The 13,196-nt window shown below is 44.0% G+C and overlaps 1 protein-coding gene across 2 annotated transcripts; it reads right to left on the reverse strand.

Moving 5' to 3' along the window:
- Positions 1-1,398: 1,398 nt before the first annotated feature.
- Positions 1,399-9,543, reverse strand: TSN (translin). Of its 2 annotated transcripts, XM_037523195.2 has the most exons (6): positions 9,368-9,542; positions 8,166-8,259; positions 5,900-5,996; positions 3,616-3,731; positions 2,169-2,248; positions 1,399-2,082 (listed from the first exon to the last, which is right to left on the reverse strand). In XM_037523195.2, the coding sequence occupies exons 1-6, from the start codon at positions 9,431-9,433 to the stop codon at positions 1,849-1,851; spliced, it is 687 nt and encodes a 228-aa protein (XP_037379092.1). In that variant the 5' UTR covers positions 9,434-9,542; the 3' UTR covers positions 1,399-1,848. The 2 variants fall into 2 exon arrangements, with proteins under 2 accessions (XP_037379092.1, XP_037379093.1); XM_037523196.2 differs by lacking the exon at positions 2,169-2,248 and having other exon boundaries at positions 2,009-2,082; positions 9,368-9,543.
- Between the last annotated feature and the right edge of the window lie 3,653 nt (positions 9,544-13,196).

Below are 13,196 nucleotides of genomic sequence, written 5' to 3' on the forward strand. Positions count from 1 at the left end.
TTGTTAACTATCACAATAGCAGTATATGCCTATAACCCCAGTCTTCATCAGCCTCAATTTATTCTCCATATAGAAGAGCTCTTGTGGTAGCAGACTAAATTAAAAGCAGACCAAAAAAAAAAAAAATTTTATTGCTTTACAAGCCAGCAACAAACACATTTAAAATATTGTAAGTATGACACTTATAAATTCTCACATGGAGTTATGAGACCCGAACGTGCTCCACTTAAAATGCAATTGTTGAAACTGAAATTCACAATTTCTGCCAAGAACTTTAATATTCTACAGCAGATCAATATTTAGAGGCAAAGAAAACTACTATCAAACTTACTGCATAGTCTAACCACATAATTAAAGTATTTTATCTAGGCAGTACTATTACTGCTCATTTTAGATGACTGTCTCAGCTACTTTGAGACCCTAACACATCTTTTCTCTGTCTACAAACTCTTCTGCAGAGAGAGCTGCCAAGAAATTTATTCTAAAATCCAACAATGTCTCAATTCTACTTCCTTCATGATGGAAAGTATAGTCTGTCCTTAACTCAGCCTAATAAAAGTTCTGATGGCAATGTCAAATACTCCTCCATACAAATAGGAAGCCCAAACCAGCATCAGGCATGAAAGGGTGGTACTGCTATATAACTGATTATTTTGGAGACGTAGCACCTTCTGTTCTGTGAGCTCCAGAACCCTGGATAAGTCACCATTTTAATAAGTGCAATTCAATAGCAAAAGTCACGTTATCGGTATACTTAGTACTTCCTGAAACCAGAGAGAGGAGGGAGGGTGTCAACAGATTAACATGACTTTACCAAAATTGTAACTCTAAATCTCAATTGTTGGGATAGCCATCAACAACCTGAAATTGCATATTCTTAAAAAAAAAAAAAAAAAAAATCACCCGATCAGCTGATTTTTCTTAATCTAAGACTGTATCTTTTCTCCTGACAAAACACAGCATTTTTCACACAGAACCCACTAGTCAGGATATTGCTAATTAACTCAACTGGGTTGCTTTATATTCCCAGACCTAGGCAGCTGCTAGGAAAAAGCTTTCATAGCTTAGAAATATCACATTGTTTTGGTTCAAGATGTGTGTGAAGACAATTTTTAATTGCTGCAGTTGCAGAAAGTTAAGGCAACGTCAGAAAACAGAGGTGTTTTAAAAACATTAAGCCCCTTTCCACCTTGTAAATAGAGCCAAACAAGATTATTACTAAATCCCCTACTACAAAATCTTCCCAAAATAATGTTGAATTTGACTTTGCAGTTTAATTTTTACATTTTGGTGGCAGTGAGAGACTCCTGGGGTTGTAACTTCTTTGCAAAATATTTCAACATCTGATTTACTCACAAGACTTAAAATTAGGAAGGAAAATATAAAATAAGTAGTCCTTTGCTTGGCAACCATCCCTTTTAATTATGTAATTTTATACTGTAACCAGGTCACACCTGGGTATGGATGGCTAATTTGGATATAGAAAACATCAAGGATAGCTCTGGAAGAATCACAAACAAGACAATAAACTGTCAATCAGTACATCAACAGCATTAGGGTAAGCATGAAAAAGATTTTACCAAGAGATTGACATTTACACTTCTGACAGAACTGAAATACACTAAAGTACAGAGCAAATTCACTGAATAAAGAAAAATCTGTCCTTGTAAAGGCTATTCTTGTACCCTTCCCAAAAGTGTTTCAATTCTGATACTCACACCACACAACTGGTTAAGAAAGTAAAGCGAGCGCGGTGTTTAGCAACGGGCATCCTAACTACTGTGAGAGGCACAGTGCTCACCCTCACTGGCAACCACAGGGGTCAGCAGGGTCAGGTACAGGGAGAGCCTATTTCTCTACACAAGCTGCTGCTGTCTCCTTATTGAAGCCACGGATGGACAGATCATAGACCACCTCCTCTACTTTCTTCACGTCGTACTTCAAGCCATCATAGCGCTTTCTCAGAGAGTCGTTTTTCAAGTTGAGAAGGCGGAAACCAGAATCCAGCTCATTGATGAAGGTGGAGATATGAAGGGGTCGGGAGTAGTCTCCAGCAGTCACACTGTTGACAGACAGCCTTGACTGCACAGGAAAAAGAAGAGAGCATGCATTTGAAAAACTCATAGTGATCAGAAAAAAAGCAAATAGCAAATTATTGAGCTTCTTACCAATTCACTAGCAAGAATTAGAACTCCTGAGAGATAATCTTCAACATCCAGATGAAATCCTTTCTCCCGATCTGGCTCAACTAAAATATATATATCAATGTGAAAATGAGCTCATGATATGAGTGCAATGAAAGCCTAAAAAGGTAAAATTTTTATATACACAAGTAAAATTTCTCTCACTGTTGAAAAAAGATAAACCATGTTAATGTGCTGTCACATCTGTGGAATTTTTGGGCTCCTAACAAAGTTCAAATTTTCCTTCCATTCTTTTCTCAAAAAACATTATCAGAGGTACCTAGTTTTGTCAGAGATTATCTTTGTTTTTCAAACATGCATACTGGGGCCTCACTGGTGGCGCAGGGGTTAAAGACAGCTCTATCAAGGTATTGGCAGCCACTGCAGCCCAAGTTCGATCCCTGGGCAGGGAACTAACCCACATGGAGCTGCAGACCTCTCCTGTCTCGCCCGCTGCTCCCCCCAGCAGTGTGTTTCAGTGGATCTGCCTGTTCTGCTCCCCACTATGTCTCTGGTGAATCCTCTCATCCCCACATCTCTGGCCTATACCCCAGCAGTTCTTGTACAAACAAATAAATCTTTAAAAAAAAAAAAAAAAGAACATGCATACTGAAGCATTTAAGGGAAAAGCCATGCTATCTGAAACTGACCTTCAAACGGTTCACATGCACTGAACACATAATAAAATTAAGCAGGTGTTGTACAATATTAATGAGTGCTGAATAAAAGCAGGACATAAACTTTTTCAGTGTGCACTCTGTCAACTTTTCTACAGGCTTAAAATTATTTCAATGTCTAGTTTATCTTAATTATGTTCATTGAAGCAACAATGGGTTATAAGTAAATTAAATTTTAAAAACTAAACAGGGTCCTGCCTGGTGGCACGAGGGGTTAAGCACCGCACTAGGAAGCGATCCGCGGCCCCCGTGCACAAGTTCAATCCCTGGGCGGCCAGAGAGCAACCCACATGGCGAAGCAGACCTCTCCTCTCTCGCCCGCTGCTCCCCTCAGCAGTGTATTTCAGTCAGTCTGTCCTGTTCCCTACTTTGTCTCTGGTGAATCCTCCCTCCCCCCACACCTCTGGCTGTACCCCAGCTCTTGTATGCATAAATAAGTAAATCTTAAAAAAAAATAAAAATAAAAACTAAAGAAATACCCAAAGTGAAGCTATACTCCTAAAATGTATTTTAAACCACTAGTAACTCAATTTACGCATTAAAGTTCTTTTTTATTTAATAATTGAATTTAAAAATAAAACCTGAAGCACAAAGAGCAAGTGACAGCACATTGTAATTTTTGCACTTTCAAGTAGCTGATTTTCCATTTAGTTCCCCTTTATTTTAATAAGCAGAGAGAACAAGCACTAGTCCTCCCACCAAAAATTAAGCTCCTATGCCTGATTCTGCTGATCAACATTAATAAAGACACTCACTGCCAAGAATTTCTGTAACTGCTTCTCGTGTCACTAGTGTTTCTGATTCCAAGTACACAACAAATGCTGCCAAGAAGACCAAGCGCTGCAACACAAACCTCCAGTGCTCATGGAATCTGCATGGAAAGAAGGCTAGGTTGAGGGATTAGAGGCTCTAGGAAAGAAAAGTTGACTACAGTCATGTTCAAACATTTTAGAAAAAGAGTCATTTTTCAAATGAAATCTTACATGAAACCTCAATAAACAAGCCAAGTAAGAATAATAATTTATTTAAATATGTTAGTTGTAGTATATATTTTGCAAATTCAAATATATAACATTTACTTTGTAAAGTATGACCAATTCTGATGACTCAAAAATTTACAAAGATTATTAAGAATGACAAGAGCAATTGTGCTTTAGAATTTAACTGATAAAAACAACAAAGAGGGCCTCCCCAGTGGCGCAGCGGTTGAGTGCTGGGTTGCTGCGAAGCTGCCCGTAGCCTCTGCAGCACTGGTTCGATCCCCGGCTGCTCCCCAGCCACTGGAGGAGGGTCCCGCATGGCGCGCAGACCTCTCCTGCCACCCGCTGCTCCCCTCAGCAGTGTACTTCGGTCCTTCTGCCTGCTCTGCTCCCTGCTCTGGCTCTGGTGAATTCTCTCACCCTCCCACGCTTCTGACTGTACCCAGTGCTTGTATAAATAAATAAATCTTTAAAAAAAAAAAAAAATGAAGAACAATTCTGAGGAACAATAATTTCTGAGAAAATTAACTTACAACTGAAGACTGATGAGAACTGTCACTGTACATCAGCCTCAAGATCAACACTTCTATATTTAGAATTGAGTGTAGGATACAGAGAACCCTTGTTCACACACGTAAACAACAACCGCCAAAATAGCTAAACAGATGGACTTAAAACCTCAGGACACTGCAATTAAACTGAGCTAGAGGTTTTACGAACTCTGTTTATGCTATACAGAGTTTTCCAATGTGTCAACAAATTAAAAAGAATGTCTGAACACAATGCAGACAAAATAAAATCTGAGGGTCAAATCAGCCAGAATGCAGCCAAGACATGACCACCAAACCACATATTTCTGAAGACCCTGCCACATCTATTGTCATAGTTCTCTACGCTTCAATTGCTACTGTACAAGAGAGCAGCAAATCTTTCCCAAAAAGAGCAAGATAGTATAAGCATTTTAGGCTTTGCAGGTCACTTTCAGTCTTCGTCACATGTTCTTAAACGTGTTGTATGTTTCTCTTTTTTCAACCTTTAAGTTTTTCTTGTGAAGTTATACTACCCAATGACCCATGTACACATGCTAGCCATTTACTGCCCCATCTGTATCTTAAAAGAACACTTCTTAAAAAACAGAAAATAAGTCAAAATTCTACATTCTTATTTACAAGATTTCATCAACACTCAGGTATAGTTTTTCCCAGTTTAATATCTATGAAACCAAAAACCACCTTATAATTTGTATTTCACAATTAAGATTGGCAATAATTTTTCTTCCCTACCATACATAAAAGAATGGTGATTCAATGCGATAGGGCATAAAATTTTACCAAGATATGTTATTGGGCAGTGAAATTCAAGCTTTTTTTTTTTTAAAGAGGCATGTATTTATTTATTATTTATTTATTCATTTGTTTGTACATGCACTGGGTACAGTCAGAAGCGCGGGAGGGTGAGAGAATTCACCAGAGCCAGAGTGGGGAGCAGAGAAGGCAGAAGGGCCGAAGTACACTGCTGAGGGGAGCAGCGGGCGGCAGGAGAGGCCTGCGCGCCATGTGGGACCCTCCTTCAGTGGCCGGGGAGCAGCCGGGGATCGAACCGGCTCCGCACAGGCTGCGGGCAGCTTCGCAACCCAGCACTCAACTGCTGCGCCACCAGGGAGGCCCGAAATTCAAGCTTTGATATAAAACTCAACTCATTATATACAATGCCACTAATTCCATAACCTTAGTAGCACAGATACATTCTTATAAGGAACTGGAACATACTCAAAAGATTTTCTACATTTTGACCTTCACACAGCAGATATTTCCTTGATTACTTTTCCAATGCAAAAACTACACTAGTTCCATAAGAAAATTTTGATGGTAACAAGAAAAAAATTACCAATTCTGTCACCAGTGAAATACCTAACTACATTAAAAGTTTTGATTCTTTTCCTTTTTGTTGTTTCTTCTACATAGATTTATACCTAGCTTTATTTAAGTAATTATTCAATACATACCATTTTTCTTCTGCCTTGTTAACATTATAAAATAGTGTTGCTTTTCTTACAAACCTGTAATACTGTTCAGCAGGGAACTTGGTCTTCAAAGATGTTAGATGTGTTTTTACTGTACCAAAATGTTCTCGAGCTTTCAAACATCTCTTTGGAACTGATCATAAAAAGATAATCAAATGTAATCATGAAAGACCAATTTCAAATACAGTTCTTACTTAATAACCTATGCAGTATACCCGAAATACATCAACTTAAAAACAAAACAAAACTCTTGAGCAAATATGAGAACATAACTTTTCAACAGGGCTTTCAAGATATGGTCTCTAATTTCCCTATTAACCAACACTGAAAAATAAACTAGCTTGCTTAAAGGGAAAATGTTAGAAAATACTTCATGTCATAAATAACCTAATCATAAAGGACTAGGCACCAAGTATCATTTTGATTCCATCTTCAAAGAATGAGTAAATCTGGACTGCTTCTAAGCTCTCATATTTGGTGAGAAAGAAGTTTTATCAACTATTCTCAATTAAGCTAACAAAACTCCATATTGAAAAAATAACTTGCTTTTGACACCTTTTAATTATAGTCTTTATTCAAAAACAACTTTCAACTCTTTTTAGTTGTACTGCCTCTATGTCACATCTTGAATAAAGGGTCAATGTCTGAACTTACCTTATTTGATCCCCTTTCAATAGAGACTATAAACATATGTAGAATAGTTTAACCTAACCATTTGTATCTATAAACGCAGACTGAGGCAGATTCATTTAATAAAAGGTTGGGTTAAAAAATAACCTAATGGAGAGCCTCCCCTGTGGCGCAGTGGGTTGAGCGCAGCGCTGTGAAGCTGCCCGCAGCCTCTGCAGTTTGGGTTCGATTCCCAAACAGCCAGGGAAATACCCACATGGCACAGCAGACCTCTCTTGTCTCACCTACTGCTCCCCTCAGCGATGTTTTCGGTCCTTCTTCCTGTTCTACTCCCCGCTCTGTCTCTGGTGAATTCTCTCACCCTCCCGCGCTTCTGGCCTGTACCCCAGTTCTTGTATAAATAAATAAATCTTTAAAAAAAAAAACCTAATAGGGGGCCTCCCTGGTGGCGCAGCGCTTGAGCACTGGGTTGCGAAGCTGCCCGCAGCCTCTGCAGCGCTGGTAAGATCCCCGGCTGCTCCCCGGCCACCGGGGGAGGGTCCCACATGGCGCGCAGACCTCTCCTGCTGCCCGCTGCTCCCCTCAGCAGTGTACTTCAGTCAGCCTGCTCTGCTCCCTGCTCTGGCTCTCACAGTCCCGTGCTTCTGACTGTACCCAGTGGTTGTATAAAAAAAAAAAAAAAAAAAATCTTTAAAAAAAAGAAAACCTAATGGGGCCTCCCCTGTTGGCGCAGCGCTCAACCACCTGAGCCACCAGGGGAGGCCCTATGCATAAATAAATCTTTAAAAAAAGAAGTTGCTAGATACACAGAAGAGCTATGAAACTACATTACCATTAACTACTGCATTACCATCAGTAAAATTCCATAGAAAACTACTGTACTTAAATGATACTATCTCCCAGTAGAAAAATCAACCAAAAGTAACATAATACTGGGCCTCCCCTGGAGGCGCAACGGTTGGGTGCTGGGCTGGGAAGCTGCCCGCAGCCTCTGCAGACCTGGTTCAATCCCTGGCCACCGGGGAGGGTCCCACATGGCACGACAGACCTCTCCTGTCGTTCCCGCTGCTCCCCTCAGCAGTGTTTCGTCAGTCTGCCTGTTCTGCGACCCGCTCTGGTGAATTCTCTCACCTTCCCGCGCTAATGACTGTACCCAGAGCTTGTACAAATAAATATATCTTTAAAAAAAAAGTTACACAAAACTGTAAAACAATAAAATGATCAACTGACCTATGTATCCAATTTTTACTCACCATAAAGCATGAGACATTTTTTATTAATAAGATGACACATTTAATGTGTCTTTTTAAAAAATTTTTTATAGATTTATTTATTTATACATACAGGAACTGGGGTACAGGCCAGAGATGTGGGGGGTGAGGGGATTCCCCAGAGACAGAGTGGGGAACAGAACAGGCAGACTGACTGAAATACACTGCTGAGGGGAGCAGCGAATGAGAAGAGAGGTCTGCTGCGCCATGTGGGTTGCTCCCTGGCCAGCCAGCGATCAAACTCATGCTGCAGAGGCTGCGGATTGCTACACAGTGCGGTGCTTGCTTAACCCCTTAAGCTACCAGGGAAGCCCTAACGTGTCTTTTGAATGGAAGTTAACTCTAGAAATGAGAAGTCATTAAGTTGGATAAAAACTTCAAAATCAAAACAAAGAACTTACTGTCCTGAAATCCAGCACCCTGATGGACCCCTTGCAGTAGAGTTAAAATCTCCCGAGCTGTTTGTTCTAAGCTCTGAACAACTTTTCGGATTTCCTACAAAGAAATAAAAATCACAGTGTCATATAAATTCAACCTAGTTATTATTATAGCTTTGAATCAAATACACTTGATTGCACAATTAATCTATGACACCGAGGTTCAAAACCCTCGCAATCTTTACAGGGATTGAATTGGTACACAACATATCTACATCTGAATTGATTTTCCTACTTACTTCCTCTGTGAGAGACCTTCACACTAAATAAAAGGCACTAAATAAAAGGTCTTAAGACTTCTCCTTCCAGTACCCCTCAAAGGATAAAAGTCACTCATTCACCCCAAAATTCAATGGTATAAAAACTAAAGATGAAGTATCTGAATGCAATGTGTAAACAAAGGAATGAAATGCAATACAAGGGTTAGGCCTTTTTTCATTCACTCCTTTAACAAAGCACATTTACGTGCTAAGCATTGTTTAAATAGTTGCAACCCAACAAACAGTACTTTCCTTCTTGCAATTTTGGGTACAATCTTAACAGCACACAGTTCTCTTAAATATTAATGTCCTACTAGAAAACATTTAGATTGTTAGGTCAAGGAAATGAATATGTGATTACCAGAAACAGCATTGTAGGAAAAGCCAAAGAGTACAGTCAAAACCCCTGAGTCAGGAAACTATTTGGGCAACTGGAGACACGAAAGGGAAGCAAACTGAACTTTTATAAACAGAAAATAACGTAAAATGACATTGGAAAGCGACACGGAGACCTGCGGGACCACAGTCAAGGCTGAGTTTTTGTATCCACTTTGGAATGAGACCCCACGAGAGGCCGCACGTGCTTCTAAGACGCCAATAATACACGAAAAGCGCGTGGGTTGAGTCCCAAGCGCCAACCTAGTCTCTGACATCAACAAAAGCTTGAGAAAACCGACGAGCAAAGGCGGTGGGCAATGCCCAGGAGCGAGCCCCAAACACATGAATGAGGGGGTGGGGCGCAGAGTCGGGAACAGAGAGAGGAAGCCCCGAAACTGACTCCAGCAGGAAGCAGCCCACCCACGCAGGCGTCCCCATGGCGAGCGCCTGAACCCCACAGGGCCGGGGGGGGGGGGGCGGCCCGCTAGGAAAGGACAAGGCCAGGGGGCGGGGGGAGCGGAGGCTCGCCTCTCGGATGTCCTGCTCGGCAGCCAGAAAGCCCTGCAGCTCCACGAAGATCTCGCTCACGGACATGGCGCCGGCTCCGCAGCAATCGGCCCGCGGGAGAGGGTGGTCAGCGAAGCGCGCGCCTGGACCAGCAGCGCACTCGGTCGCTACGCCCGCCGCCGCCGCCGTGCCCAGCAGGTCCTTCGCTACGGCAGGCGCTGGGGTCCTCCGGTGCCCGCGGCGCGCACAAGCCGGGCTGCCCGCCGCGCCGCCTACGCCGTCGCCGCTCCTGACGCCAGACGCGCGCCTGAGGGGGCGGGGCTTGATTGGCGCTCCCGGGACAGGCAGAGCGCGGAACAGCCTGCGCGGGGGCCTGGGAGCGCGTGGGCGAGGGGCGGGGCCGGGCGCGGAGCTGGTGCGACCCGGCGCGGCTGCGAGGGTGTGTTTTATACAATAGCAGCGTGGGGAGTTGGGGGATTGGGGGGGGGGGCCTGGTGGCCCCCGGGTGGCCCCCTGGCTCCCCGCTGATGGCCCCCTGGTGGCGCAAGGGGTTAAGCAACACTGTGAAGCTGTCCGCAGCCTCTGCAGCCCTAGTTCGATCCCCGGCCCCGCCAGGGAGCTACCCACTTGGTGAGGCAGACCTCTCCTGATTCGCCCTCCGCTCCCGTCAGCAGTGCATTTCAGTCAGTCTGCCTGGTCTGCTCCCCTCTGGTGAATCCGAAACCCCCCCACACACACACACACACCCCGCATCTCTGGCCTGTACTCCAGCTCTTACATGCATAAATAAATAAATCTTTAAAAAAAATTAAATAATAGCAGTGCAGGGCGTATGGCGGCGGAGGGGAATGCCCCTTTACCAAAGAGTACGCGAAAGTAGCCAAGTGCATTTATGGGAGGCTATGGAGAGATTGCAGTCTGTTTAAAGATGTCGGGGGGGGGGCGGGGGGGGCGGTGGGCCTCCCCGGTGGCACAGCGGTTGAGCACTGGGTTGCGAAGCTGCCCACAGCCTCCGCAGCGCCGGTTCGATCCCCAGCTGCTCCCCAGCCACCAGAGGAGGGTCCCACGTGGCGCGCAGACCTCTCCTGCCGCCCGCTGCTCCCCTCAGCAGTGTACCGCGGTCCTTCTGCCTGCTCTGCTCCCCGCTCTGGCTCTGGTGAATTCTCTCACCCTCCTGTGCTTCTGACTGTACCCAGTGCTTGTATAAATAAATAAATATATAAATCTTAAAAAAAAAAATAAAACTTCCAGAAGATTTAAAAAATAAAGAAAGAAAGAAAGATAGGAGGGTGAACATGGATGGAGCTGGAAAGGATCATGCTCAGCGAAATAAGCCAGAAAGATAAAGAAAAATACCGGATGGTCTCACTCATAGCAGGAATCTAGAAAACCTAAATAAGGGACCAGGAAAAAGAATAACTATAAGAAAGTAAAAATCAAAATCAAACAACTATGAACCAGAGACACACTATGGGGGGGAGGCGGGGAAAGGAGGGCTTGGGGCAAAATAAGGGGGTTGCAATTGTATGGGGAATATAAAAATTTTAAAAATAAAAAATAAAGATGGGGGTGTAAAACAGTGCGTTTGTGATTGCAAAAGCTACGAGAGCAAAATGTAAGTGAGATTGTGGATGAGGGATTGGAACAAAAATTTTGTACCCTTTTTGTATATTTTTAAATTAAGTTAAATTTTTAAGGGTGTATTACTGTGGGAAGTTTTATCTCCACTCACTTTTTTCACCAGTTCTCTCTTGAAGCAAGCACTGTAGCTGTTTCTTGTTTGTCCTTGCAGTTACTCCTTAATCCATCTTCCAAATACCTGTGTGTGTGTGTGTGTGTGTGTGTGTGCGTGTTCGCACGCGCGCTCAGAGCATGCACTTCCCAAATGATATTAAAGGATTGCTTGTGTCAACTCAATGATAATTTGATGTTTGCTTTGTGCTGGACATAATTCTAAAGTGTTACAGGAAAGATCGTATTTTATCTCTTCAATACTTCTGTGAGATTGATATTTTATAAATGAAGTGACTATGGTCAGAGATTATCTTGCCTATATTCATTTACACATAGTAGATGTTAAAGCTGGGAACCAAAAGCTTTGTCTTAATCGCGGTGTTATTATCATCTTTCCACTAGGTGACAGTAAGTTGCAAGGGGCTTGAAATACCTGACCTAATGAACCCTTAAAACCCTGTGATGTGGTGCCTCCCTGGTGGCCCAGGCAGTTGAGCGCAGCACTGTAAAGCTGTCCACAGCCTCTGCAACATGGGTTCGAGCCCGTGATGAGTGTCTGCCTCCACTTTGTATTTCCATGGCAATTGCAGAGGCACATATAAGCCACTAGAGAGCAGTTGTCCACTTTTCTGTTTGGAGGATAAGTTACAGGGACAAGAGTAGGTGGGGTGACATCAGTGTGCTATTGCTGCACTTCCAGGAAGAAATGGTAGTGACTTCAACATGGGTGGTGACAATGGATAAGTGTGGTTGCTCCTGAAGGCCTGTGTCTCACCAATTTTTGAACTAGTGGAAGCCATGAGTGGAGACATATAAAGAACAGGTACCCCCCCCCACAAGATGTCCAGAACACCTTCCAAAGATTTGTTACTTTGGCATGTGGATTATTTCAAGTTAATGTCAATTGATACCCTGCAGGCTCAAGAGATATCTTTCAGTACTCTCTTAACTACCTAGAAGCATGAAAATTAGCGATGTTATCTCCATAGATTTAGGATTATCTACAGAAATAATATTTCTAGCAGAAATATTTCTGTATGGCAGGGTCTCTCTTTTAAGTCACAGGTCCTATCCCATTCCTTAGCTCAGGACAAATACCCTTATTTGGCCTGTGCCTTCTTTCATGTGCTAAGGACGCTGCTTGCACTATCATAACCATGTACTTGGTAGGCTTCTAGGACCTCACATGTTCTTTCTCAATTCAAATGCCCCCACCTCTAGGAAGCCCTCCTTGGCCACCAAGTGTGCCTCTACTGTACAAGGCTTTTTCTTTTCTCTTTTTTTAAAACTTTATTTTATTTATGCATATAAGAACTGTGGTGTAGGCCAGAGGTGGCAAGAGGGGGTGAGAGGATTCACCAGAGACACAGTGGGGAACAGAACAGGTGGCTTTACTGACTTCACTGCTGAGGGCAACAGCAGACGAGACAGCAGTTGTGCCATGTGGGTTAGCTTCCTGGCTGGGGATAGCTTGATAGCGCTGAGACTTTAATCCCTGGGCCACCAGGGAGGCCCATTTTTCTTTTCTCATAGCACAAATTCCACCCACAATGTCATTTATACAGGCCTATAGTCTGCTAGTTCTCTAGGGGCAGCAGCACAGGGATACACAGTAAGGGCTCTAAGCAACAAATGAAAGGAGAGAAAAAAAAGAATTGAATGGTTAGCAAGACTTCAAGGCCACCGTTTATTTTTTTAACACTCCCGCCTTGATATTGTCCATGATACGAGAGGCTGATGGGAAAGCAAGACAACACAGGGGCCTGCCAACAGGGGGCGCCGGAGTCATGTCGACCCGACCGAGGCCGCCGTCCCCTCCACCCAAGCCCCGCCCCCAAGCCGCGCCCCGCCCCCAGCATCACGGCTTCTCTGGCCCCGCCCCCAGCATCATCGCGCCTCTGGCCTCGCCCCCAGCATCACCGCACCTCTGTCCCCGCCCCCAGCATCAAGGCTCCTCCAGCCCCGTCCCCAGCATCACACCTCCCCTGGCCCCGCCCCCAGCATCACGGCTCCTCTGGCCCCGCCCCCAGCATCACGGCTCCTCTGGCCCCGCCCCCAACATCACGGCTCCTCCGGCCCCGCCCGGCACCCGCCTCGTCCGGAGCCGCGACTTCCG

This window comes from Talpa occidentalis, unplaced genomic scaffold (assembly GCF_014898055.3).
Source record: "Talpa occidentalis isolate TD23 unplaced genomic scaffold, MPIMG_talOcc4v2.1 talOcc4.3, whole genome shotgun sequence".
Classification (NCBI taxonomy): domain Eukaryota; kingdom Metazoa; phylum Chordata; class Mammalia; order Eulipotyphla; family Talpidae; genus Talpa; species Talpa occidentalis.